At 58.8% G+C, this 25,806-nt stretch overlaps 5 protein-coding genes across 12 annotated transcripts in view; 2 read left to right on the plus strand and 3 right to left on the minus strand.

Annotated features, from left to right (window-relative positions):
• Window positions 1-8,201, plus strand: part of MAST1 (microtubule associated serine/threonine kinase 1) — a 23,237-nt gene extending 15,036 nt beyond the window's left edge. The window contains exons 13-26 of the mRNA XM_049639934.1: window positions 965-1,103; window positions 1,223-1,355; window positions 1,492-1,657; window positions 1,759-1,860; window positions 2,012-2,134; window positions 2,615-2,724; window positions 3,345-3,523; window positions 3,608-3,858; window positions 4,193-4,399; window positions 4,615-4,844; window positions 5,168-5,290; window positions 5,409-5,545; window positions 6,481-6,668; window positions 6,772-8,201. Coding sequence (XP_049495891.1) covers window positions 965-1,103; window positions 1,223-1,355; window positions 1,492-1,657; window positions 1,759-1,860; window positions 2,012-2,134; window positions 2,615-2,724; window positions 3,345-3,523; window positions 3,608-3,858; window positions 4,193-4,399; window positions 4,615-4,844; window positions 5,168-5,290; window positions 5,409-5,545; window positions 6,481-6,668; window positions 6,772-8,030 — 3,347 coding nt within the window. The 3' untranslated portion in view covers window positions 8,031-8,201. The remainder of the gene's footprint in view (window positions 1-964; window positions 1,104-1,222; window positions 1,356-1,491; window positions 1,658-1,758; window positions 1,861-2,011; window positions 2,135-2,614; window positions 2,725-3,344; window positions 3,524-3,607; window positions 3,859-4,192; window positions 4,400-4,614; window positions 4,845-5,167; window positions 5,291-5,408; window positions 5,546-6,480; window positions 6,669-6,771) is intronic.
• Window positions 8,202-8,360: 159 nt separating this feature from the next.
• On the minus strand, window positions 8,361-10,849 carry DNASE2 (deoxyribonuclease 2, lysosomal). Its single transcript, XM_049639919.1, is given in 7 exon segments — window positions 8,361-8,582; window positions 8,585-8,925; window positions 9,330-9,527; window positions 9,617-9,781; window positions 10,132-10,210; window positions 10,300-10,477; window positions 10,604-10,849. Coding segments are annotated over 7 exon segments (1,098 nt in total). The 5' UTR covers window positions 10,699-10,849; the 3' UTR covers window positions 8,361-8,540.
• A 751-nt stretch (window positions 10,850-11,600) lies between these two features.
• KLF1 (KLF transcription factor 1) lies at window positions 11,601-15,332 on the minus strand. Its single transcript, XM_049639935.1, has 3 exons — window positions 15,139-15,332; window positions 13,499-14,366; window positions 11,601-12,284 (listed from the first exon to the last, which is right to left on the minus strand). The coding sequence occupies exons 1-3, from the start codon at window positions 15,223-15,225 to the stop codon at window positions 12,109-12,111; spliced, it is 1,131 nt and encodes a 376-aa protein (XP_049495892.1). The 5' UTR covers window positions 15,226-15,332; the 3' UTR covers window positions 11,601-12,108.
• A 4,327-nt stretch (window positions 15,333-19,659) lies between these two features.
• GCDH (glutaryl-CoA dehydrogenase) lies at window positions 19,660-25,806 on the plus strand. Of its 3 annotated transcripts, XM_049639939.1 has the most exons (12): window positions 19,664-19,849; window positions 19,936-20,065; window positions 20,155-20,190; window positions 20,484-20,627; window positions 20,778-20,840; window positions 21,109-21,279; window positions 21,989-22,118; window positions 22,200-22,416; window positions 22,944-23,047; window positions 23,308-23,433; window positions 23,760-23,920; window positions 25,374-25,806. In XM_049639939.1, the coding sequence occupies exons 2-12, from the start codon at window positions 19,975-19,977 to the stop codon at window positions 25,445-25,447; spliced, it is 1,317 nt and encodes a 438-aa protein (XP_049495896.1). In that variant the 5' UTR covers window positions 19,664-19,849; window positions 19,936-19,974; the 3' UTR covers window positions 25,448-25,806. The 3 variants fall into 3 exon arrangements, with proteins under 3 accessions (XP_049495895.1, XP_049495894.1, XP_049495896.1); XM_049639937.1 differs by lacking the exon at window positions 25,374-25,806 and having other exon boundaries at window positions 19,661-19,849; window positions 23,760-25,067; XM_049639938.1 differs by lacking the exons at window positions 20,155-20,190; window positions 25,374-25,806 and having other exon boundaries at window positions 19,660-19,849; window positions 23,760-25,067.
• SYCE2 (synaptonemal complex central element protein 2) overlaps window positions 25,110-25,806 on the minus strand; it is a 14,850-nt gene continuing 14,153 nt past the window's right edge. For all 6 annotated transcript variants that reach the window (XM_049639945.1, XM_049639943.1, XM_049639941.1 and 3 more), the window contains exon 5: window positions 25,110-25,284. In XM_049639945.1, coding sequence (XP_049495902.1) covers window positions 25,237-25,284 — 48 coding nt within the window. In that variant the 3' untranslated portion in view covers window positions 25,110-25,236. The remainder of the gene's footprint in view (window positions 25,285-25,806) is intronic.

The following is a 25,806-nucleotide window of genomic DNA, read 5'->3' on the forward strand; positions in this document are numbered from 1 at the left end:
GGAAGGAAGGAAGGAAGGAAGGAAGGAAGGAAGGAAGGAAGGAAGGAAGTTGTTGACTTGTGATTAAAAAAAAATCATGCCACCTTCAGGAATGGCTGTATCTGGGTGCTCAAACTATGTCATCAGGAATCTCTTCGTCTCTTGACCCTGTCCTTCCATGTGTAGACTTCCCTCTAGACAGGCTCTGATGTAGCAGAGTTGCTATCCAGCCGATCCCAGTTTACATCCTATGAGATCAGCAATCTTTGTGAAAATAGAAGGGAAAGTTAGTCGGGGACTGACTCACTGAAGCAACTTGGGTTACATGCTGGTCTGGCTGCTGCGCCTGGAAGAAACCCCAGCCTTTGTAACAGGAAGGAGGAACGGATCTTAGGAGACCAAAACACGAATGCTGTTTACAGTCAATCGGGTGGGGGCCAGGAATCTACATTTTAAGGCCCCAGACCATCAAGATTCAGACTCCAGGAGATCAAGAGCCATATGCTTCCAGATTCAGTCAATAAGCAGGCAGGCTTGGGGTGCCTGGCTGGCTCAGTTGGAAGAGTATGTGACCTTTGATCTTGGAGTCATGAGTTCGAGCCCCATCCATGTTGGGTGTGGAAATTACTTAAAAATAAAATCTTAGGAAAAAAAAAACAAGTCAGGCTTTTGTACTGGCCAGATCTATCCTCCAGCATCGACTCCTTGCGCGACCCAACCTCTCTCTGAGTTTCAGTCCCCTCCCCTGTGAAATCAGCTGATCATATTAACTTTGGAGGATGGCTAAGAGGAGGAGAGAAGCCTGGTAGAGGGCACTCCCCATGTGATCCGGGGAGAGGGAGGCCCCTCTCTGAGCCTCAGTCTTCCTTAGCTGTGAAATGGGAGCCATGTGAGGTGAGGACTCGATGTTATGGTGCATGTTGAGGGCTCAGCTCTAGGCTGAGGGTGCCTCGCTCTTCACACGGGCCAACTCCTTCCCCCACAGGGGGGGACTGCGCCACCCTGCTGAAGAACATTGGGGCGCTGCCTGTGGAGATGGCGCGCATGTACTTTGCCGAGACGGTGCTGGCTCTGGAGTATTTGCACAACTACGGCATCGTTCACCGCGACCTCAAGCCTGACAAGTGAGCCTTGGCCCTTCCCATCACTGCCTCCCTGCTGGTCGGGAAGCCGCGGCATGGGAGGGACAGGAGTGGACCTGGGCCTCACTTCTGAGACCCGACCCTCCCCCCACCCATTGCAGCCTACTCATCACCTCTATGGGGCACATCAAGCTCACGGATTTTGGCCTCTCCAAGATGGGGCTTATGAGCCTCACCACCAACCTGTATGAAGGCCACATTGAGAAGGACGCCCGGGAGTTCCTGGACAAACAGGTGTGTGTGCGGGCATGGGGGTCACCGTGGGTGGAGTGACCCGACAGAACCGCGGGGCCCAGGGCCTGGTGGGGGGCTCGGCTCTCCCTCGAGGCCCCTCCTGCGGCCAGGGCGCAGGCTGACGGCCTGCCCCCAGGTGTGTGGGACCCCAGAGTACATCGCACCCGAGGTCATCCTGCGCCAGGGCTACGGCAAGCCGGTGGACTGGTGGGCCATGGGCATCATTCTCTATGAGTTCCTGGTGGGCTGCGTACCCTTCTTTGGAGACACGCCCGAAGAACTCTTCGGACAGGTCATCAGCGGTGCGTGCCTCCGTGGTGGGCAGGAGGGGGCGTGGGGTCATGGGCCACCCCAAGGCCTCGTAGACTCCAAAAAGTGACCCCCAGGCCCACCTTTTCTGCAGATGACATCCTGTGGCCAGAGGGGGACGAGGCCCTGCCCTCGGATGCCCAGCTCCTGATATCCAGTCTCCTGCAGACCAACCCCTTGGTCCGGCTTGGGGCAGGTGAGGGGTCTGCTTTTCAGAGAAACTGAGGGCGGGGGGCCGCTGTCAGAGAGCAGGACTCCCAGGGCCGCGGTCTGGGGCTGTCTGCTGGGCTGGCCTTCAGCCCCTCCGGGACCGCCTCCCCTCCCCACTCCACCTGCTCCCTCCCCAGGTGGTGCCTTTGAGGTGAAGCAGCACAGTTTCTTTCGAGACCTGGACTGGACAGGACTGCTGAGGCAGAAGGCCGAGTTCATCCCGCACCTGGAGTCCGAGGATGACACCAGCTACTTCGACAGTGAGCAGGGACAGGGGGCGGGATCCGGTGAGGTGAGAGAGCCTGGGCGGGGACCCCAGCTGGCTGGAGGACCTCCCAGACGAGAGGGCTGAGGTTGTGGTGGGGGTGTGCATTGCTGGGAGGCTTGGCCTGGCGTAGAGGTGGGGCTCAGCCTGAGAAGAGGGTAAGAAAAGAGGCCGGGGTAGGGATGGGTCCTGGAGTGGGAGGAGTTCTCAAGTTGGGCCTGCTCCTGGGCCCGGTCCAGTGGGCGGTGCTAGGACCCAGAATGAGGTAGGGCCCGGGGTTGAAGGTGGGATCTGGAGGTGTGGCTTCTCTGGAGCCTCTGCGAGTGGGGCTGGGCCCCAGCTTGGGGGAGGGGCCCGAGTCCGACCGGGGAGTGGGGCAGAGGCCTGCAGGCCTGTTCCGGCGGGGTGTGGGGGTTGTGTCTGATCTGAGGAGTGGACCCTTGCCTGCGGTTATGGCCCACCCCCCAATCCTCAGCCCGCTCAGACAGGTATCATCACGTGAATTCCTATGATGAGGACGACACCACAGAAGAGGAGCCCGTGGAAATACGCCAGTTCTCCTCTTGCTCGCCGCGCTTCAGCAAGGTGGGCCGAGGCTGGGCTAGGGGTGGGTGAGACCCGGGGGGCCGGGGCCAATGGTGGTGGGGACCCAGGTCTCGAGCCGGGGAAGCCACTGAGGGGGTAAGAGATCCGGGAGCGATAAGGCTTTCGGGGGCGGCAGCATGGGGGTCTTGGGACTGCCCCCGTGGCCTCCAGTGGAATCTAACGGGAACCCGGACAGTTGTAGAAAGGAAGCCCGCGGTGGGGCTGGGCTAGTTCTGAATGGGGCGGCCTCAGGACCTGGGGCCTGGGAGGATGCGCAGTGGGGGCGGGGGCAAGGCTGGGCAAGATCTCGCCTGGGGAAAGAGCGGAAGGGGGTGCAGGCCTCGCCGGGACGAGACTAGACATAATTGTGGGAAGCCTAGGAAGGTGGGGCAAGAACAGATTCTTGAGGGCACGGGCGGGTCAGGGCCTAACCGTGGAGCGGGGCCTGAATTGAGTTGTAGGTGGCCGGGGTACTTCCCAGAACTGGGCGGAGCCCGGCCGTGGGCAGGTGCAGCGTAGTTTGGGCGTCCGGCAGCGGGAAGCGCATTGGCCCGAGAGCGAAGGCGGGACCTGGGGCCGGGCCGGACCTGCCTCCCACCACCCAGCGTCTGCCCTTGCAGGTGTATAGCAGTATGGAGCAACTGTCGCAGCACGAGCCCAAGACCCCCGTGGCGGCAGCGGGGCCCGGCAAGCGGGAGCCCAGCGCTAAGGGCCCAGAGGACAAGGCGGCCGGCAAGCGGGAGGGCCTGGGAGGCCTGACCCTGCGCGAGAAGACCTGGAGAGGGGGCTCCCCGGAGATGTGAGCAGGGACCGGAATGGGTTTGGGGACGGGGCCCAAAGGGGCGTGTCTCCTCTGACATCCCCCCACCCCCACCCCTTCCAGCAGCAAGCGTTTCTCGGCTTCTGAGGCCAGCTTCCTAGAAGGGGAGGCCAGTCCCCCGCTGGGCGCGCGCCGCCGTTTCTCTGCATTGTTAGAGCCCAGCCGCTTCAGCGCCCCTCAAGAGGACGAGGATGAGGCCCGGATGCGCAGGCCTCCCCGGCCCAGCTCCGACCCCCCAGGCTCGCTGGATTCGCGAGCCGCCAAAGAGGCGGTTCATGGGGACGGCACCCCCAGCGCTGGGGACCCCGAGGCCAGTGAGTGTGTCCCCTTCGCCGCCTTCCCCAGTTCCCCAGTGACCGTATATTGAGCATTCAGTGAGCGTGGTGCTGTTTATACAAGATCTCACCCACTCTTCACACTCCAGCCTGGGATTCTCATCAACATGGGGAACACCTCGTGTTCCATTCTCAGTCCACAAATGTATTTGAGCGCTTCTGTGTATCAGGAGCTGTGCTAAATGGGTATGTCACCTGCTTTCATGAAACTCACAAGTAAGAGAGAGAAGGGGAAGAGCATTCCAGGCAGAGGGAACAGCTCGCAGAAGTCCGTGGCCTCGGACTGGCCCCTAACCCACTTGTTCTGTTGCAGCTGACCGCCCACGCCCAGGTGACCTCTGCCCACCCTCGAAGGATGGGGACTCATCAGGCCCTAGGGCCACCAATGACCTGGTTCTGCGCCGGGCGCGGCACCAGCAGCTGTCAGGAGACCCCGCAGTGGAGAAGAGGCCTTCTCGAACTGGGGGCAAAGTCATCAAGTCAGCTTCGGCCACTGCTTTGTCCGTCATGATTCCTGCAGGTGACCTTGGGTTCCACATAGCAGGGGAGGGGCTGTCTCCATTTGTGCCAGGAGAGGCCGATGGAAACACTGTATTTTCCCTGTCCACAATGATTGGCTCTGGGATGGACCAATGAGAACCCCGGGACTTTGACTTGGGAGGAAGGAGGAGCAGATACAGGGAGAGATGTGTCTTGAGTCGGCCCCAATCTCTGACCTTGGCTCTGTGTCTGCAGTGGACCCCCATGGAAGCTCACCCCTGGCCAGCCCCATGTCCCCACGATCTCTCTCCTCCAACCCATCCTCACGGGACTCCTCACCCAGCCGGGACTACTCACCGGCTGTCAGTGGGCTCCGCTCCCCCATCACCATCCAACGCTCTGGCAAGAAGTACGGCTTCACGCTGCGTGCCATTCGCGTCTACATGGGTGACTCAGATGTCTACAGTGTTCATCACATTGTCTGGGTGAGCGCTCGTGCTTGGAGTCTATGTCCCAAGATGAGGGGTGGGTGGGTGGAGAGAAGTCCCCCCCCCCACCCGGGGGGATGAGAGACTGCTCAAACTGTAGAAATGGGTAGCCTGGTAAGACTCCTCTGTGACCAGTACTCTCCCTCCCCTTTCTGAGCCTCAGTTTCTTCATTTGTAAATCGGGAAGAATAATTACTATTTCACAAGGTGTGACGAGGATTGTTGCGCACGCAGAGCTAGGTGCCTGGTGCAAGAAGCTCAGGGAGCTTTCTTTGTTACCAATCCTGTGACCCTACCCCTACGGGGTGTCCTGTCCCCAGCACGTGGAAGAGGGGGGGCCAGCCCAGGAAGCAGGGCTTTGTGCTGGTGACCTCATCACCCACGTGAACGGAGAGCCTGTGCACGGCATGGTGCATCCTGAGGTCGTCGAGCTGATCCTTAAGGTGAGTGCAAGGGAGGGAGCACCCTGCCCGGAGGGTGGGGGAAGGGTGAAGAGATCTTGGGGAACTGGAGCTGCTGGAGCAGCCTCCCGCAGAGCACTTCCCCCTTTCTAACCCCCAGAGTGGCAATAAGGTAGCAGTGACTACAACACCCTTCGAAAATACCTCCATTCGCATTGGCCCTGCCCGGCGCAGCAGCTACAAAGCCAAAATGGCTAGGAGGAACAAGCGGCCCTCTGCCAAGGAGGGCCAGGAGAGGTGAGTGGGGCCAAATGCAGTGGGCAGGGCTCTAAACAGCGGGCTGAGGAAACCCACGGCGCGCGCGCGCGCGCGCGCGCGCGTGTGTGTGTGTGTGTGTGTGTGCAGTGGGCGGGGCTAAGGTGGGAGGTGGTGGGGACCTGAGGAGGGAAGTGGCCAGGAAAAGTGGCCGGTCGAGGCCATGCAGCAAAAACAAGAGGACAGAGAAAGAAGAGCTGGGCAAGTGGCAGAAGCCAGGGAAGGAAGCTGTGCCAGGTTTCTAGGTTGGGAAGAAAACCTTGGAAGGTGGGCAGCGCCAGCACTTGTCAACTAAAGAGGAGACCATCTAGGGGACGGTCCTGACCTGTTGGATGTATTTAGGCGGCTGGGAGGGCTGGGAGAAGGGATTTCTAGGTGAAATGAGGACGCTAGGCAAGACTGGGCCAATGGAGGTAATTTCTTCCTTTCTAGGTAGGAGGAGCTAGGAGAGGTGGGCGGGGCCGGGAGAATGTCGTGTTTCAATCAGTGAGTTTGTCCTGGATGCATCGTTGAGGGGGCATTCGAGTGAGGAGCTAAACAAAATTGGGTCAGGAGAATTTCTCCCAGCCCCTGTCAGGTGGACTGTAGCTGGAGACAGAGGAGCTAGAGAGGTGGGCGGGCCAGAAAAAAGTTGGGGTTTTTTTGTTTGTTGTTTTTTTTAAAGTTGGTCTTGAGGAGTGTTTTCCTAGCTTGGGGTGGGGGGCGTCCAGGAAGGAATGGGTGGAGCCTGAGGCGGGAGGAGCCTAATGGGACCAGCGGCCAGGAAAGTTCTTTTGGTTCTGATAGGTGGGTTGCAGCCGGGAAGGGAGGGGCCAGGAAGGGTGGGCGGTCGTGCGGCCCAGAAGTGGGAGAAGCCGGGAGAACCCGGGAGTCCCGGAATTTGGTGAAGGGTAGGTGGCCCCCTCTTTGTCCCCCAGCAAGAAGCGCAGCTCCCTCTTCCGCAAGATCACAAAGCAGTCAAACCTGCTGCACACTAGCCGCTCGCTGTCGTCGCTGAATCGGTCGCTCTCGTCCAGCGACAGCCTCCCGGGCTCGCCCACGCACGGGCTGCCTGCACGCTCGCCTACCCACAGCTACCGCTCCACGCCCGACTCCGCCTACCTAGGTACGCTCTGCGCCTGCGCGCGGCGGGCCAGGCGGCGAAGGGTGGCGGGGCTGTGCCCTGGCGGTGCCCTCCGCGCGCTCCAGCCCCTCTCGCCCGTCCGCAGGCGCCTCCTCCCAGAGCAGCTCGCCGGCCTCCAGCACGCCCAACTCGCCGGCGTCGTCAGCGTCGCACCACATCCGACCCAGCACGCTGCACGGCCTGTCGCCGAAACTGCACCGCCAGTACCGCTCTGCGCGCTGCAAGTCGGCTGGCAACATCCCGCTGTCGCCGCTGGCGCACACGCCGTCCCCGACACAGGCGTCGCCGCCGCCGCTGCCAGGCCACACGGTGGGCAGCTCGCACACGACGCAGAGCTTCCCTGCGAAGCTGCACTCGTCGCCGCCGGTGGTGCGCCCGCGCCCCAAGAGTGCAGAGCCCCCGCGCTCGCCTCTCCTCAAACGCGTGCAGTCGGCGGAGAAGCTGGGAGCCTCGCTGGGCGCGGACAAGAAGGGCGCACTGCGCAAACACAGCCTAGAGGTCGGCCACCCGGATTTCCGCAAGGACTTTCACGGCGAGCTGGCGCTACATAGCCTCGCTGAATCTGACGGCGAGACGCCCCCCGTCGAGGGTCCTGGCGCACCCCGGCAGGTCGCCGTTCGTCGCCTGGGCCGCCAGGAGTCGCCCCTGAGCTTGGGCGCGGACCCGCTGCTGCCCGAGGGCGCCCCGAGGCCGCCGGCGTCCAGTAAGGAGAAGGAGTCCCCCGGGGGTGCCGAGGCCTGCACCCCACCCCGCGCGACAACTCCCGGGGGCCGGACCCTGGAGCGGGATGCCAGCGGCACACGGCACCAGAGCGTGCAGACAGAGGATGGAGCGGGTGGGGTGGCCAGGGCTGTGGCAAAGGCCGCGCTGAGCCCGGTGCAGGAACATGAGACCGGCAGGCGCAGCAGTTCGGGTGAGGCGGGCACACCCCCGGTGCCAATTGTCGTAGAGCCTGTGCGTCCCGGGGCCAAGGCCGGGACGCCCCAGCCTCCTGGTGCAGACTCCAAGGGGTTGCAGGAATCCACGTCCCTGGCACCTCCGGCACCTGAGGTCCCCCGGGGTCGGGAGTGCTGGGTGCTGGAGGTGGTGGAGGAGCGGACCACGCTGAGCGGGCCTCGCTCCAAGCCCACCTCCCCCAAACTCTCCCCGGATCCCCAGGCCCCCTCCCTAGCCTCCACAAAGAATGGGTCCAGCGGTGCAGGGCCCCCAGCTCCACCCGCTTCCCTCTCGGCCCCAGCCACCAAACCTGAGGCGGGGCTGACCTCCCGGTGCCCTGCTGACGCTATACCCCCAGCAGGCCTGACCAAAAAAGGTGCGCCCTGCCCCACGCCTCCGGGCCCGTAGCCCAGGGGGCCGCTGGCTCTGCTCTGTACAGCCACCTGTATACATATGTACACATATAAATAAAGTGTGTCTGTGCTGTGTGAGCTTTCTGGGGCTCACCCCACCTCCCCTGGCGGGGCAAGACATCAGGTTTTAGCCCCCTTGCCTGTGTGCGTCTTGAGGGACGGAATTCCAGGCCTGGTTACCAAAAAGAGGAGAGGCGAGTCTTGGGTGGACCCGTCCTTGTGGTCCCACTTCGGGTCTCACTTATGTGCCAGCTGCCCCCCGACCTTCAGGGAGAGAAGGGCTGCAGCGTGGTTTGGAGTCCCAGCGTCCACTGGAAGACAAAAAAAGTTAACAGCCCCGTCTGCCAATTTCTTTTTATTTCTCGACAGTCCTGAGTCAGGTATTGTGACTCTCAGTTTGCAGATGAGTAGACTGAGTCAAAGGTTAAGGCACATAATTAAGGTCACACAGTTAGGAAGGCATTGAACTGGGGTTCAGACTCAGGTCCCAACTGGCTCCTGAGCCTTAGCTCTTACATGCTCTACTGGGCTTCCTGGAAAGAAGGTTCTGTTCTCTCTGCAGGGCTTCCAGGCCTTCACCAGAGGCTGGAAGGCCTTCCAGAGGGCCGGCAGCCGGGCACACAGCGTGCCCCCACCCCGGTGCTCCTCTCTGATGTTCCGATTCATGTCACCCACACAGGCCCAGGGCCCCTCTGGGGTTACACACCACTTGGAGTGGTCTTCTGTGGCACTGAAGGTTGGCCCAGCTGGCCCGGGGAAAGCTATCTGAGTCACATCCAGCACATGCTGGGCCCTGGAGCAGTTGGAGGGTAGGATGCCATGAGAGTTTTGCCAGAATTGGACCTGCAGGTTACTGCCAAGGGCTTCTGCCAACCAGCCAGAGTACAGGTCTGTGGAGGACGGAAAAAGGGCATGGACAGGGTCAGGGTCATTGCTAGGGCCAATCTCCCCTCTCTGAGCTCAGTTTCCTCAGTTGTCAATTCCTGGAAACCCAGGGAATTATAACATTAAAAGTTATAGCCCTTACCAAATGCTTTATGTGCATTGCTTCATTTTTAACAATCCTTTATCAGTATCCCCATTTCTCATATGGGTTAAACTGAGGCTCTGGTTAAATCACACACCACATAGCCAGACACCAATATGTGAACCAGGTCTGTTGGTTGTCTACCAACATTTGATTGTGGCTCCCAAAGAGTCCTAGTCCCTATTCCTGACTTGCCCTCAGCCATGGACACGCTAGACAGCCCCTCTGCAGAAAAAGAGTTTGGCAACCCTCCATCTCCGGACTCACCATCTCCAAATTTTCCAAATTTGGCAAAGCTCTGGAAGGTGTCCCCTGCCTTGGATGTGAGTGTTGCACTGCTGTTCCAGGGGCCTCGGAGAACATGCTGGCCATTGACCACCTTCTCCAGGCTGGGGACTTGCTGAGCGAAGGCCTCATCTAGCTTGTGGTCGTACACTAGGGGGTAGGTGTAGGTCAGCTGTCTGCCTGGAGGGCAAAGGTGGAGAAAATGAGGGACTATTCCACATTCTGGCCTGGGAATCAGGGATTCACTTTGCCTCCCTGTCCACACTCACCAATCTTCGAGAATTCGGTGAGGGGAAAAGACACACAAAGCAGGGTCTGCCCATAGATTTGGGCGTTGGGAGGCCAGCTGTATGCAGCAGAGAAGGCAGGTGGAGGGAAGCGAGGAACGCTGTGGACCAGCCAGAAGCCCCCTTCTTGGTCCAGGAGCAGCACACCTAAACCAGAAGATAGAGTTCAGGAGGACTGTTTAAGGCATCCCAACAAACACATGTACCACCAGGAGCAGCCTCAGTTTTTTTTTTTTTTTTGGGGGGGGGGGGGCTGGAGAAGGTGTGGGCAGTGTGGAGATCACTGCTGAGCTAGCTCACTTTCCGCAGCTGTCAATTCTCATAGTCAAAAAGAAAGACCATGTTAATATAAAATGAGGAAGCAAAGGTCCAGAGTCTGACAGAGCACCGACCCCCGCCCCCCCTCTGGTTAGATCAGGGGTTAGGGGTTAGGTTAGGGGTTGGGGAAAATGCATGGGAAAACCAGAGCTCTTCCCCAGCCCCAATCCGGGCCTCACCCTTCGTGTGTCCCCGACTGGAAAAGTCCTGAGCCCTACTTGAGTTAGGTGGCTGGTCGTTGTATAGCAAGAAGGCGAGCTGGGGAAGATGGACGGGGCAACGTGAAGTTTCTCCCCCAGGCCGGGCCCTGGAGTCCCATCCCAGGTCCAGCCCAGGAGCCCCTTCACCTGGCTGGTGTTCCGGTACAGCGGCAGGAGGCTGCGGCCCACGGCCCCCGCCGAACTGTTGATGGGCCCCGCGCCATCGCGCCAGCCCCCGGAGTCCTTATCCATGTACTTGTATCGCAGACCGCTCTGCGCCGCATCCCCGGGCCCGCTCTCGGCCGGCAGCTTGTAGACGACGAACCTTGAAGTTGAGGAATGGACAGTAATGGAGGGAGGAAAAGAGAGGAAACTCCAGGCTTCATTCACCCAGGTGTGCAGCAACCCCCAGGCCAACCCCGGGAGAGGGTCGGCGCCTGCGCACTCGTACCAGTCCACAGGCTGCCCCGAGTCCCCGTAGCAGGTCAGGGTCCTTACAGGGACCCACAGCAGCGCGGCCAGAAGCAGCGAGGTCAGCGTGGTCATGGCGATTGCTTGGGTCGAGGAATCTGCGTTGGGACCACGGGGCACCAGGTCACGAGCTGGGCCGGGCTGGTCCCTAGGCAAATTTCACTTCCCCAAACAGCCTGGGAACTCCAGCCAGGACCTCAGGAGGATGGAGACTCCGCCCACCAAATGAGAAGCAGAGATTTGAAAGTCAATTAGGGGCGCTCCGGGGGCGGTGCTTCCTTTCTGAAGGTCACTCCCCTCAGGCGCCCCTGGCCGCTTCCCGCTTCCGGCGCACTCAACCCGAGATACGCTACCCCTGCTGCCTCGGCTCAGGCCACGCCCCCGGTGGCCAGGTGGTTTCCCGAGTCCCGCCTCCGACTCTTCTCCCGGCCAATCATGGCTCACATCCCTCCGCTAGGCCCCGCCTCCGTCTCTTTCTCCTCGGGCTAGTCTCAAACCACACTCTTCCGCCAGGACCCCATTCCTTCCCCGGCTCCTGGGTTAGCCGCAAATTTGGGTTTTTTCCTCTCTTGCTTTACAATCTGAGGTCCAACTCTTGTGACCTTTGCTCTTTTAAGGGGCGCTTGTGCTCCTGATCCTCTCTCTTTTCATTCCACATGTTCTCCCGGGGTCCCCTGAGCTAGTCAAAGAATTACATTGGATCATGTCTGGGTGAAGGGTGCTGAGACTCCGGGACCGGGCCGAGGGGCTCTTAAACAGCAGGAGACGGTCCCAGTGAATATAACTGGGGCTCAAGGGAGGAGATAAAGGCGATGTAGCCTGATCTTGGGGTGTGGTGGTGAGGGGCGGCAAAGCCTACAGTGCCAAGAAGGATCGCTGAAGTTTAGGAGATGAGGGTGTGAAGGTGTGTACGGCCCCCAATGTCACCCCTGAGGATACAGCTTCCTCCCGTCTTCCAGCACCCAAAACCCACAAAGTCAGGCCAACGCTGAACCTTTATCTGGGAAGGGCATTGGTACAGGACCCATAACCATTCACAGCAGATCCAGGCACTATGCAGAGCTTCATTAGTCACGATGTGAAGTCCCCTGCTAGGTCCAGGGTCTCTGGGAAGCCTCACCCCACAACCCCCAACTCCCACTGCCCAGGGCGTCTTGTAAACTGGTCTGAGGGTCCAGCTCTCTGAGGGTCTGTCTCTCTGTCCGAAGTGTCTGAGTGTCCAACTGAGCCCATTTATTTGGAGGGTTGTCTCGTTGTGTTTGTGTGACCACTGGATGTCTCTGTGTGGCTCCCTGTGGCTGAGGACGTGTGGGAGTTTTGGCTGGAGGCTCCCACAGGTCTGTCTATGGGCCAGTCCTTGATCTTTGGGTGGATCTGTGGGACTGCGAATCCGGGAGAGGGTCCATCCGAGGGAAAACCACCCTGCGTGGATCTGCTCTTGTTCCATCCCCAATCCCCAGGAAGGTCCAAGTGTTGGGGCAGGGCTCAAAGATGACGCTTCATGTGCAAGGCCAGGTGGTCGGAGCGCGAAAAAGCGCGCGGGCAGAGCTGGCACCGGAAGGGGCGCTGTCCGGTGTGCTTCCGGTAGTGGCGGGTCAGTTCGTCTGAGCGCGCGAACCTCCAGCCACAGCCGTCCCACGTGCAGGCGTAGGGCTTCTCTCCTGGGGGGTTGGGGCGAGGAAGCCGTGAGCACTACTGCCCCCCCGCCCCCGCCCCCGGGTCTGCCTCTGCATTTGGCCCCACTCCTTTGCTCAGCCTTGGCCCGGTACTAGGGTGAGGTAAGTGAGGCGCCTTAGGGCGCAAGATGTAAGGAGGCTCTCCCTCTCAGGGGAGGGCCCTTCTCACTCCCAGGGGACGGCCCTGATTCTGCACCCAGGTCCAGCCTCTGTGACCCCGACCCTTCCTCTGTACCTGCAGTTGGCGCCAAACCCATTTTCGCTTCCTGGACCCAAATCGTGTCCCCTATCTCTCTGGCCTCGTTTCCTGCGTCATGTTACCATGCCCCTGAGTCCTAAAGCCATCCTCGCCTTCGTCCTTTGGCCCTGCTCCCTATGTTCCAGCCCCACCTTGTGCCAGGGGACCTTCCAGCTGTTGGCCCAGTTCTACCCCTGGCCTTGGCCCTTGAGTCTTGAAATCCAGGCCCTGTGCAGGAGGGTTATTCTCTCCCTAGGCTCCTCCTGGCTCCTCTCTCTGAGTCCCCGCCCAGGAATGTACAGTTGGCCCTACCCTCTGCGCGGACTCTTAAACCGAGGCCACTCCCTTTCTCCTCCCCGCAGCCTCTGTTCCACAGGCCTGCCCCCGTTTTAGGATCCTTGGACCTGGCTTCTCCTCCTGTGCCCACCCTCCTCTTTCCCAGCTATTGTCTCTATCCTCCTGGGTCGGCCTCTGCATCTAGGCACCGGAAGCTGACTCTGGCCCTGCCTCGGCCCCTGAGTGCCAGCCACGCCCCCACGGTCTGGCTCCGCCTTCGTGCCGAGCAACCGGCCTTTCATAGTCCCGGCTCCTAACTCCGTTCTTCGCTTGCCCCAGACCTGAACCCGATGTCTTTGACCTCGCCGCTGGCATTCCAAGCTTGTCACCTCCCCGCAGTCCCTCCTCTAGGCAGGTTTTCTGCGTCTTAGCCGGTCCTCTGCCCAGGTCTTACCTGTCATCAGTTCCTTGAAACGGTCCTCAGGTTTCCCTGGTTGTCTCTGTGCCCCCGCCCGCCTCCCGCACCGCTGCCTGTCCGGCTCCTGAGGTCCCAGGCCGGGTCCCAGCTTGCTCTGCCCTGCCCCTTGCTCCGTTTTTAGCCTCGCCACTTGCTCGGGTTTTCTAGCTCCCCAAGCCATTCTCTGCTCCCGAGGCTCATCCTCCAGCCCCGCGCCCGCTCCCTCACCTGTGTGCGTGCGCAGATGAGCCTTCAGGTGTGAGCTCTTGGTGTAACTCTTGCCACAGCCCGGGTGAGTGCATGTGTGCGCCGCCTGCCTCTTGCGCGCCCACGATCGCCGGCTGCGTTTGGATGGCGCGGCCTCCGCGATCCCCCCTGGGTCTCCTGCGGTCCCCCGGAGTCCCGCACCCGCCGTCCCGGGTCCCAGACAACTCAGGAAAGAGGGGGGTGCGGTGGGGCCGGGAGCAGGCGCTGGGAGCCCGCGGAAGAGCTGGAAGTGCCCTTGGTACTGCGGGACCGGGTACAGCGCTGGGTACCCGGACAGCAGCCCGTAGGGGGCGCCTGGCGCCGTGGGCACCGAAAGCCCGGTCCTCGAGAAGTAGCTGCCGGAGGAGCTCGCGCCTGGCCCCGGGTACACCGGCTGCAGCGACAGTGCCTTGGGCTCGGGAACCGGGCCCAGGGAGGAGCCCACGAAGGCGTCGGGGCCCGGGGCTCTGGGGGCCGGGCGTGCCCAGCCCGGGTGCTCCTCGGGACCCAAGAACCCAGCCACCAGCCCCGAGCCGCCCACATACGAGCCAAGAGTCTCAGGTGGCGGCGGCTGCGGCTGCGGCTGCGGCGGCAGCTGCGGGGGCGGCAGCGGGAATTGCGCCGCGGAGCACTCGCCCGGCGCCAAAGCGCAGGTTTGGGGCGCGCCGCCCGGCTCCGGGCACGGGAAATTGGTGAGAAGGAGATCCAGATCCCAGGAGGTAGCCGAGTCCCTCTCGTCGTCTTCGTCCTCCCTGGGCGCGTCCTGCGACTCCGGCCTCACGTGGAGGGGCAGCCCGGTGGGATCAGGGGGACCCGGACCCAAGTCCTGCACCTCCTCAGAGCGCCACCACTGGGGAGGGGAGCCGGTAGCGTGAGGCTCGGTGGACATCAGGGTACCCTGCCCAGAGATGGACGGGGCCCGACGCCCTAGTGGGGGTAGACTGGCCAGAGGCTCTGGAAAGGGGTCTCGTTTGCTTGTCTGTCATGTCAGTCTGTCCCCCTCCCTTACAGGGCAGACTCGCTCTAGCGCCCCCCCCCCCCAAGTCCAGGGACAGAGGTCGATGGGGCTGGAGACCCAAGATAAGACCGACATTATCTGGAGCCACACTCAGGCTTGGGGGAAGGGGTGGAAGAGACAAGAATGGAAGGCTGGGGGTGGAGGGGGGGGCCTTGCCTCGGTTCCACCCTCCCCACTCTCCCTCTCCTTCCCTGTCCCCCCCCCCCAAGAATTAATTCCCAAGATTAATACTTGGATGTTCCCTATATGCATTTGCTGCCCCCCCCCATATCTGGGGTGGGCTCACTGTGGACCCCTGCAGTTTTCAGCTCCAAGCCTCAGGTTTTTTGTGCCTTAAGTAAGCTCTACACCCAATGTGGGGCTTGAACCCACCTGAGATCAAGAGTTGCATGCTCTACGGACTGAACCATTCAGGTGCCCCTACAAGCCTCAGTTTTATATGACGGACATAGGTTCTTAGACAAGGTTCAGACCCTTGGCCTGGACTGAGGACCCCCAGCCTTGGGTAAGGTTCAGAGCAAGATGCAGACTAGACCCCCCCCCCCACAAGCTCTAGCCACAGCCAGGACCCCAGCCAGCCCACCTACACCCCGCCTGGCCCCACCTTGAGAAAGTCTTCCTGTGTGTCCGGGAAGGGGCCCAGGGTGGTCAGCGTGCTGATGGAGGGCAAGGCGGTCTCAGCTGCGGCCATGGCCGGCTGGTGCCCACCCTGGGCCTCAGGCCTCCTCTCCCTCCGTGGCCTCGTGGGCTCTGAGACACCAATGGCCCCTTGGAGGGCTCTTCTCTGCCCTCAGCTGATTGGCTACAGTCCCTGATAAGAGGCAGGCAAGGCGGGGGGTCACCGTTTCTGGGGAACAGACCTCATCTCAGCCTTCTTAGGGGCTGGGCCTTAAGGACTGACCCTGTATCCAAAGCCAAGTCAGGTGTTCAGGGGCTGGGGGTTCTGAGGTTGAGGGTTCAGGTGTCGGGTAAAGTGAGGCACCGAGTCCCCACAAAAAGAGAGACTTGGGCGTCTGTTTTTAGTTACCTTCCTGTAGGAGGGGATAACAGACAGAATGGGGATCCTGGGAAGGGGCTTCAAGACCCCCTTTCCCCTGACCACGGCCTTGTAGCTCTCCCCCTCCCCACTAAACAGCAGTAACCTTGCTGATGGCGGGATTTGGCACGAAGTCCTTGCCAAGCGGAGCATTATCAGACGGCCCAGATGTCGGACGCTGTTATCAGGTGGGGGCCCAGAAGAGCCAAACTCTGTTCCCGACGGGCAGGAGGGTTGGGGGCTGGGGCTTCAGGTTAGGTTGGTTTGAAATTGCCTGGATTGTGAGTTTCCAGGGTCGAGCCCGGTGCCAGGAGGACCCCCTGACAAACAGCTGCCGCTGTCTACCGTGCCCTCCCCCGCCCCCACCGTGGTGCCGCACGGCGAAGGGTGTGTGAAGGCCGGGGCCACCGCAGCCACCATTGCTCTGATGCGATGGGGCAGGGGAGATGACCTCCCCTCCTGCGTGAAACGGGACACTCAAGTACCTGAACTACAGGAGGCCCTCACAGCCACCCCCCTGCTCTGGGCCTGGCTGACGTTTGGTTCCTGCCCCACATGGGGGAGGAATCCAAGGTTGTGCGCCAGGGACCTCCAGTGTTGCGTCCTGGGAGGCTGGGTGGATGATACAGACACGCGTCACAGACACGCAGCTGGCAATTATATGCACACACAATGTGCAATTCCACAGTGACACAAATTCCTGGTTCCTCCGTCACACGGACCGTCTAGTCCCGTGGCATGTGTAAGTGTGTGTGTGTGTGTGTGCGTCGCACGGACACACAATTCCCAGGCACAAACCACAGCTATACACCACACTGGCTACACAACGTTGTAGTCACACAATCTCTTAGACACAGAATTCGTAATCACGCGGACGGGTGCTGACGCACTCACACACCGCGACAACACACAATCGCATTGACGTGATTTTGCCACAACCGAACGGACACACAGATATCCTTGGATATGTTCTCACAGAGCTACAGAAGATTCAGTTACACGACCCCCACCTCCAGACACAAAAGCATAAAACACCCCCCCCGGCACATAATCATTCACAAACACACAATGATGTAGCAACGCACACAGCTAAACATCAGACACAGACACAATCATGCCCAGCATCATATAAAATCTGTAACCTTACGTATTCACGCCACCTGTCACTGCCCCAGTTTGTAGTTAGTCACACAATTGCCCAGCTACCAATGCCTCCCGCAGGCACACCCAGTTAAAGACACACAACCGCACCAACATGAAGTCGAACATGCTGATAGTGAAAAGCACACAACCCGGGCCAGACATAGACACATCGCCACAGATGCACGATCAGAGTTTCTGCATCATGAACGCATTGCACAAAAGGCAAAAAATGATCATGTATCACAAGGGGAGGGGGAAGCAAGTAATATGAAAGCCAGCTCAATGCACCCAGTAAGATGGCCATATTTATAGAAATTGGGACCCCGTAAGCTGCTGGTGGGAATGCAAAATGGCACAGCTACTGTGGAAAAGTTTGATGATTCTTCAAAAAGTTAAACAATCAAAAAGTTGAGGGGCGCCTGGGTGGCTCAGTCGGTTAAGTGTCTGACTTGGGCTCAGGTCATGATCTCGCTGTCTGTGAGTTCGAGCCCCACGTCGGGCTCTGTGCTGACAGCTCAGAGACTGGAGCCTGCTTCGGATTCTGTGTCTCCCTCTCTCTTTGCCCCTCCCCCACTTGTTCTCTGTCTCAGTCTCTCTCTCTCAAAAATAAATACACATTTTTTAAAAAGTTGAACAAGCGTTACCATGTGAGCCAGCAATTCCACGCCTAGGTATAGACCCAAAAGAATTGAAAACAGGTATTCAAACAAATACTGGTACACTGAGTTCACGGGCGGCATCAGTTAACAATAGTTAAGAGGTAGAAACAACCCAAATGTCCATTAACACATGAATGGATAAACAAAATGTGGTCCATCCATACAATGAAATATTATTCAGCCGTGAAAGGAATGAAGTTCTAATGCATATTCATGTGCATGAACCTAAGTGAAAGAAGCCAGTCACAAAAGAGTCCCTGCAATATCCAGGCAAATCCATATAGACAGAAACATTAGTGCTTACCAGGAGCAGAGGGGGGAGGAATGGGGAGGACCGCTAATGGGTCCAAGGTCTCCTTGGGGCGATGGAAATGTTCTGGAACTAGATAGAGGTGGTGGTTGCACAACACGGTGAATGTGCTAGGTGTCACTGAATTGTACGCTTTGAAATGGTTCGTTTATGTCATGCGAATTTCACTTCGGTAAACAACATGGCTGGAATTACAGTGGTTTCCTGGAAAGCAGAGTGTCTCTTGGAGAGAAATCTCCTTGGATGAGGCACTAAACAGGCATGTCTGGCTCTAAAACGCAAGGCAAGAAGGTAAAGGTCCAGAGAGAGGGGAGCATTTGGCTGAAAGCATTTGTCCCCTAGGAGCATGTGGCTAAGAGGAATGATGGACTTCCCAAGGTGGCAAGGCCTGAACCTCAGTTTGGGTTTCCTGCTGTGTATACTGACGTCACCCTCTGACACCACGGAGCATCAGAGAACTCCAACACTCACACCAGCTCCAGGGCAGGGAGCTTTGGGGAAGGAAGAGGCCACTGGCTGCAGGAGGAGGGAGGTGACTAGAAGAATGAGAGAACCTTCCACCGTGAACAGGAGGGTTCAAACTGTTTTAGTTGGATATTAAAGGCAAGGGGCGCCTGGGTGGCTCAGTCGGTTAAGCATCCGACTTCAGCTCAGGTCATGATCTCGCGGTCTGTGAGTTCGAGCCTCGCATCGGGCTCTGTGCTGACAGCTCAGAGCCTGGAGCCTGTTTCGGATTCTGTGTCTCCCTCTCTCTCTGACCCTCCCCCGTTCATGCTCTGTCTCTCTCTGTCTCAAAAATAAATAAATGTTAAAAAAAATAAAAATAAAGGCAAGAAGGGCCCAGAAAGTGGGAGGGTCCAGGGACACCCAGGCCCCAGGCACTTGGGGACATGGAGGCCAGTGATCGGACGCAATCCCATAAGTCATTTAGAGCCGATACATGAGGTAGGGCACGATACACACATACAATTACCCAGAGTGTCTATGTGGGAAGATGTGTTCCTGGGTGGGCAGGGAGGGGCCCACCCCCTGCCTCCTGGTTCCCAGGAGGCCTGGATCCCAGGGCTGGTCCCTGCTCTGCACTTGGCCCACTGTAACCTTGAGTAAGATCATTCTGCTTTCTGGGCTTTACTTTCCCCACCTGGGAAAAGGCCATGTCATGGTAGATACGTGCCTCTTAGATACAGAGATGGTTAAGCACAGTGCACCCAGATTGAAATGTACATCGCACAAATGCTCGTAAAAGTGACCTGGGTGAGCCTAGCCATTCACTCAGGCGGACACTCGTATCACACTCACAATCACACACAAGTGCACATAGGCCAAATCACACTGACACATGTAGGTACACAACCACACAGACACACACACAAATATCCAGCCGTGTTGTCACATAAATAATAGACACACCTAGAGAGAAAACCATCACAACGTAGAATCACACATACAGACACACGATCACACAGAACACCGTCACACCAGCTTACAAATGCACATTCAGGCACACAGCCACAGCCCCAGTTACAGTGGCACACAACCGCCCCACAGTCAACCGCCCCACAACGTCGCACACGCACCTACAGATGCAGAGCCACAATCACACACGTAGACGTTTGAAGCATAGCGCATGGCATCACTCCAAGTCACGCACGCAGTCACACGTGGCTACCCATACTTCCTGGAACAGACTGGCAGGTTGGACTGAGATCGCCCGCTGGAGCCCACCCCACACCCCCACAGCACCCATTAGAGGAGACATCGAGGTCTGGGTTCCAGGACTCTTTTTTTCTCGGGCCTCAGTTGCCTCACTTAAACGCCAGAATCCCTCCGCACACGCCCCCTGCAACTGACCAATCAGATGTAGGCCGAGCCCCCTCCTAGGGCCAATCAGAACAGGAATCCAGCTGGCCAATTGGCTCCCAGCACTCACCTTCCGCCCCCTCCCTGTTCTGCTTCTTAAAGCAGCTAATAAAGCTTGGCCTGGGCCGAGCTGGCTCCACCGGCAAGGCTACCGTGGCCCTTTTAAAAGGCAGAGCTGTGGAGGAGCCGAGTCCGAGCACACACCAATGAGAGGCCTCATTCGGCATCCGCCCCTCCCACCCCCTCCAGAGGTCAGAAGCTTTTGCCTGTTGTACTGTGGACCGTACGGTGAGCGCGGAGGCCTCAGGTAAGCACCCGCGAGAGGGGCGATTGGTGCCGGGGGCCAGGCCTGCCGGTGGGAGCCACGCCGCTCTGACGCCCCTGCTCCTCCAGGTTGGCCGTGGTTGCTGCGCTTGCCCGTCCGCTGCTCAAATGGCCCTGAGATGCGTTTCCGGGCGGCTGCTGAGCCGTGGACCAGGCCTGAGCCTCCTGCGCGGGTGGGGCTCGGCGGCGACGCAAACTGGTCAGTGCCGGGTCGGGGGCAGGGCGGGGAGGGTGGAACTGGAGGCTCGGGAACATTCCCGGGGTGACTTTCCCGTCCTGTGTTTGCAGAAAAGGGCGGGAAGACACAGAACCGAGCGGCCAAGTGTAAGGACCCCTCCTTGCGCCGGGCGTCTGCGGCCCTTGTCCAGCTGTCTGTCTGCCCCGGGTGGGTTCTGTCCCAGAATCGACGACTGCCGGGGCGGGGAGGCAGGGCGTGGCCAGGGCCAGAGGCAGTGAGTTTCCCGGAGAAATGCCATCTTGTCAGTCTTCTCTGCAACCCACATCCACCAGGAGCCAGATGGGAGTGGAGGAGTGGGGCTGAGGATTCCAGGAGAGGAGGGTGCGGTGGTGGGCTGGGCTGAGTCAAGCCCGGCCCCACTCTCTGCTCCCTGTCCCAGCCTCACGTCCTGAATTTGACTGGAGGGACCCGCTGCTGCTGGAGGAGCAGCTGACCGCGGATGAGATCCTCATCAGGGACACCTTCCGCACCTACTGCCAGGAGCGCCTCATGCCCCGAATCCTGCTGGCCAATCGCAGCGAAGGTGCCCAGGCAGGCGGGGGTGGGTGGGCACTCCCTACCGTGCGCACCTGCTCTGCCTGCTTTAGCTGGGCCCCTGGACTCCTGTGCCGCTGGGATGGGGGCTCCAGTGGGCTGGGGCTGGGCCTGAATTTGGGCATCTGTCTCTTTGCAGTTTTTCACCGGGAGATCATCTCAGAGATGGGGGAGCTTGGTGTGCTGGGCCCCACCATCAAAGGTAGGGACAGATTTATCTCCACACGCTGCCGCCCCCACTGTGTCCTGGAAAGCCCCTTCCTATCCCTGATCCTGAGTTTCCCAATCTGCAAAGCAAGGCAGTTACGCCTCCTTCTGAAAGTGGCTGCGAGGGAAAATGAATAAACCCTCAAGCTAGGGCCAGCTGGTGCCCCCTCCTTGGGCTCCCTTATGGAGCTCTGTCTCTTGGACCCCAGGAATCACACTGGGCTTTGTCTCCCATTGCCCTGTCTTCCCTCCCCTCCCCTCAGGGTATGGCTGTGCTGGAGTCTCTTCTGTGGCCTATGGGCTCCTAGCCCGAGAGCTGGAGCGGGTGGATAGCGGCTATAGGTCAGCAATGAGCGTCCAGTCTTCCCTCGTCATGCACCCCATCTACGCCTATGGCAGCAAGGCCCAGCAGCAGAAGTACCTGCCCCGGCTGGGTGAGCAGCTGCCTGTGGAGCCTGCCGGAAACCAGACCGTCCCAGTGGTCTGGAACTTAGGAATGGGACTGTCCCCAGAGCCTGCCTTCTTCCCCTACTTCCAAGATAGCCCCAGTGGCCACCGAGATTCCCTGCAGATCCCGGGGCCCCGCTGCTCCGTCTGATCCGGACTGTCCCCTCCTAGGTCTCTCTCGACTCTGCCCCTCTCTCACCACCATCATCTCCCTCCTAATTTGCTCCCCCATCCCCAGCCCAGAGTTTAAAGTCTTAACTTTCTGACTGAGTCCACAAGGCCGCACGTGAGTAGGCCTCTGCTGACCATTCCAGCTCACCTTTGGCCACTCTCTTGACTGCTTCTCCTCAGCCAGACTCGGCCTCTTGGGATTCTCCGAATGTACTACTGGGCCTTGGCACCTCTGTACCCCCTGCTGGGACCACTCTTCTCCGTCCTTCCTCCTCCTGCTTAACTCCTTTTCACTGACTTTAAGACAGATTATCTGACTCCTTCCTGACTCCTGTGGCGGCCTCTCCCCATCGTGGCATTGTTACTGTGGCCTGGGGGGCTGAGGCTGTCCCCATACCCCCCGGGAGTGCCACGAGAGCAGGGTTGGGTCTGCCTTTGGCCTGGCTTGATCGAGAGACTGACAATTTTCAGTTGAGGGGATGAGTGGGGGACAGGCAGATTTGTGACCCTGTCTTGTGCCTGCAGCCAAGGGGGAGCTCCTGGGCTGCTTCGGGCTCACAGAGCCCAACCATGGGAGTGACCCTGGCAGCATGGAGACCAGAGCCCATCACAACCCATCTAACAAGAGCTACACCCTCAACGGGACCAAGACCTGGTGAGGGGTCTGGGTGTCTCAGGCAGGTGGGCAGGGGCAGGGGGGAGGTGGCCAGATCCTCACTGCCTGTCCCTCCCCCAGGATCACCAATTCACCTGTGGCCGACCTGTTTGTAGTGTGGGCTCGATGTGAAGATGGCCGCATTCGGGGCTTCCTGCTGGAGAAGGGGATGCGGGGCCTCTCAGCCCCCAAGATTGAGGGCAAGTTCTCCCTGCGGGCGTCGTCCACAGGCATGATCGTCATGGACGGTGTGGAGGTGCCGGAGGAGAACGTGCTGCCTGACGTATCTGGTCTGTCGGTGAGCAATGGCCACCTTGGGAACTGGTATCAGGTCACCTGCTGGCTCAGCTTTCTTGGGCAGGCGCCAGGCCGGGGACCCAGCTGGGGAACAGACACAGTCCCTGTGCTTGTGGAGCCCACACACTAGTGATTCTGAGAGGTTCTGCTTGGCTCTCCGATGTGTGGAAGTTGCCCCTTTGGTGACCATCTTGCTCATACCGGCTCTGCCCTGGCCACATACAGTCCGGAACCAGTTTAACCCTTTGATGCGTGTGCATCTTTTTGTCTCCTTATGTCACCTCCTAGACCTGAGCATCCAACCCAGATCCTGGGCTGGGTAAAACTGCGTGCAAACCAAGGGTGAGCAGGCACCGAGCAAGACTTGCTGTGCATGAGCTCTGGTGCCAGGACCGTGTGGGATCCAAATGGCTGCCCTGAGTCCCTCTGTTTATACTGACTGCGTGTCTGGAGAGGGGGCTTCCCCCTACTTGAGAACAGGGCCTTTCAGCTCCCGGTGGGGCTGAGGCCCCTCTCTCAACCCTACAGGGGCCCTTTGGCTGCCTAAACAATGCCCGGTTTGGCATCACCTGGGGCGTGCTCGGAGCTGCCGAATTCTGTTTGCACACAGCCCGGCAGTACACCCTGGATAGGTTTGTGGGGTTGCCAGGAGGGCTCTTGGGGATGGGGGGGCAGGGGCTCCATCCCTTACCCAACTGGTGTCTCCCCATTCCCCGCCCACCGGACGTAAGTTTCTCACTCGGTGTAACAGCCTGGGAAGTCCTTTTGAGCAGTGAGGGGCTGAGTCAATGACAGGGCCAGGGTGAACTTAGCGAGGGCTGAGGCAGCCTGGGAAGGCTTCCTAGGCTGGGGCGTGAACTTGCTCATACTTACCCTGAACTTGCCCGCCTAGGATCCAGTTTGGGGCCCCCCTGGCCAGGAACCAGCTGATTCAGAAGAAGCTGGCAGACATGCTCACTGAGATCACGCTGGGCCTTCACGCCTGCCTGCAGCTTGGCCGCTTAAAGGACCAAGACAAGTAGGGGCCGCATATCGGGGAAGCAGGGTGGAGGCAGCAAGGAAGGGACGCCGTGCCCCTCCTGGACATGGTGGTGGCTGGCCCTGGGGAGAAATGTCCTTCCTGCCTGGTGGTTCCTGGGGACCTATCTCTTCTTGCCCTCTTGGCCTTGACGGGACAAGACTGCCCGCTTATCCCTAACTGGGAGTTCAGTGTCTGCTGCTGTGTCTGTGACTTGGGGAATCTTTTCCCCTGGCTTTGCCCAGGGGGGTTTGCCCAGGGCTTAGGGATGCCTGGGGTCAGGTTTTTGTGACCCCTTACTTGTTCCATGTCTGTGCCACTCCCAGGGCCACTCCGGAAATGGTCTCCCTGCTGAAGAGGAATAACTGTGGGAAGGCCCTGGATATCGCCCGCCAGGCCCGAGACATGCTAGGGGGGAATGGGATTTCTGATGAATATCACGTGATCCGGCATGTCATGAACCTGGAGTCTGTGAACACCTATGAAGGTAGGGCTGGGGCTCTGTGGGGAGGAGTGTTACAGCGGCCTCACTGTCTAGAGAAGGGGGGTGGGGACAGCAGGCCTGAGCCCTGCTCCCAGTTGTCATCACTAGCAGTGTGACCTGGGACAAGTCCCACTCTGTATTCTTATTAGGGGTAGCTCACACTGGGACTGTGGAAGTGAAATGCTCTCAGCCCTTTCCCCCATGGTGCTCGGGAGGAGGGGTGCTCCCCAGACTGCTTCCAACCTCCTTGGGCATCCCCAGAGTGGGGCACGATGCCTAGAGTGAGCTGGTGGATGCCAGGGAGCAAGAGTGCAGCTACACACGGGAATCACCACTCCCTTTTATGTTAAGAGAAAAAAAAAAAAAAGATAAATCATGACCAGGCTGTGGTGTCTGCACCTGGGAACTGGTTGTGACTAACACTGGGCCCAGAACCCCTGGGGAAGACAGACATGGAAAAAAAATCATTAAAAAAAGTACAGTCTAGTATGAGCCAGGCAGAAAAAGGGGGAGTTGTAAGAGGCGGGTGCTTATCTTGGGAAGAAAGTGGGAGCATGTTAGGCCTTAAGAGAGGTATAGCTCCCTGGGCAGAGGCAGTGAAATAGCTTTTTCTTATTCTTTCTTTTTTTTGAAATAGCTTCTGTATGCTATTCTGGATGGGACATTCCAGAAAAAGCAAGAGGGAGGGTTGAGGTGTGGGAATGACCCTGAGGACAAGCAGAGGAGGGCCTTCAGGGTGTTTTATGCAGGGGAGGGACCAGGTCAGATATACACTTTAGGAAATAAACACACTTATTTTGCTCCATAAGAAGGAGGCAGTAATCCCTGCCTTCTACCCCTTTAAGCTGAGGAAAAGCATATAAGAGCACTGAGGGCTGTAAAATGTTACCCAGAGTTAAGAGCAGAGGATGTGGGACACGGGGATAGTGGCTTTAGGACAGGGGAGATCAGCTGGGACAAGCAATCTGTCTGATACTTGCTTTCCCATCCCATCTGTAGCTAAGAAGGGCCTGACCTGTCCCCACAGAGCTCTGCAGCAATCTCAGCCTCTGGGAAAGGAGCATGAATGGGTTGAAAATCAAACATTTAACCACCTGTGCAGGGGAGGGGGTGAATTTGCCAAGCGTAGGGAGTGCCAAAGCCGGGCCCATGGCCAGAGCTGGGCTTGCTGAAGTTTTGGGTCTGGCACAAGGACTTTTGGATTATTTTATTTTATTTCATTTTTTGCCAAGATGCCTTACAGAACTGTGAAAAACAATTTTCTCAGCATGGCCTGAATGGTGGCCTCTGAGCCTAAGAGGGGACTCTCCCAGAAGCTGTCAGCTCTCACCATCTCTGTGGGTTTGTTCTTCTTCCGCAGTAATAGCCTAGGGGGAGGAGAGACATGAAGATTGACTTTAAAGGGAAGTCATGAGCTGTTCAGACTCCAAACCAACTCTGTATTTGTCTTGTCCAGGCACTCACGACATTCATGCTCTGATCCTTGGAAGGGCAATCACGGGGATCCAAGCGTTCACGGCCAGCAAGTGAGCACACTTCACCCGGGAGCCCAGATGGCCTCCGGCTCCTTCCCAGGGAAATGCTACGCTCTGAGCTTACTCAGGGAGGTGGCAGATGGAGCCAATTTTTATAGTGGGAAGTGAGAGACACTGATTCTTAATTATCAAAATTTTCCCTTTGAAGTCATTCAAATGTGTTCCTTAAAAAGAAGATGGGACTCTCTGTACCAAGTTTCTCAACCCACTTTTAACTGTGGATGGGAATGGATTCCACTTATCTTGGAACAGAAGCTTCTCTTGACAGGGGAGCAGGGAGAGGGAAGGAGAGTGACATGGAAACAGTCTCTGTGACACTGATCTGATGTCTGACTGAGCAAATCCCGCCTCCCC

This window comes from Panthera uncia, chromosome A2, assembly GCF_023721935.1.
Source record: "Panthera uncia isolate 11264 chromosome A2, Puncia_PCG_1.0, whole genome shotgun sequence".
Taxonomy (NCBI): Eukaryota; Metazoa; Chordata; class Mammalia; order Carnivora; family Felidae; genus Panthera; species Panthera uncia.

What these genes read in the sequence shown, in the direction of transcription:
- GCDH (XM_049639937.1), top strand. Translation starts at nt 19,975, where the DNA reads ATGGCCCTGAGATGCGTTTCCGGGCGGCTGCTGAGCCGTGGACCAGGC. An exon ending in GCTGGCCAATCGCAGCGAAG is followed by an intron (nt 20,628 to 20,777) that starts GTGCCCAGGCAG and finishes GTCTCTTTGCAG; the next exon opens with TTTTTCACCGGGAGATCATC. An exon ending in GAAGTACCTGCCCCGGCTGG is followed by an intron (nt 21,280 to 21,988) that starts GTGAGCAGCTGC and finishes TTGTGCCTGCAG; the next exon opens with CCAAGGGGGAGCTCCTGGGC.
- KLF1 (XM_049639935.1), bottom strand. Translation starts at nt 15,225, where the DNA reads ATGGCCGCAGCTGAGACCGCCTTGCCCTCCATCAGCACGCTGACCACC. An exon ending in CACAGGAAGACTTTCTCAAG is followed by an intron (nt 14,367 to 15,138) that starts GTGGGGCCAGGC and finishes TCCCCTCCCCAG; the next exon opens with TGGTGGCGCTCTGAGGAGGT. An exon ending in TCATCTGCGCACGCACACAG is followed by an intron (nt 12,285 to 13,498) that starts GTGAGGGAGCGG and finishes CCAACCCCCCAG; the next exon opens with GAGAGAAGCCCTACGCCTGC.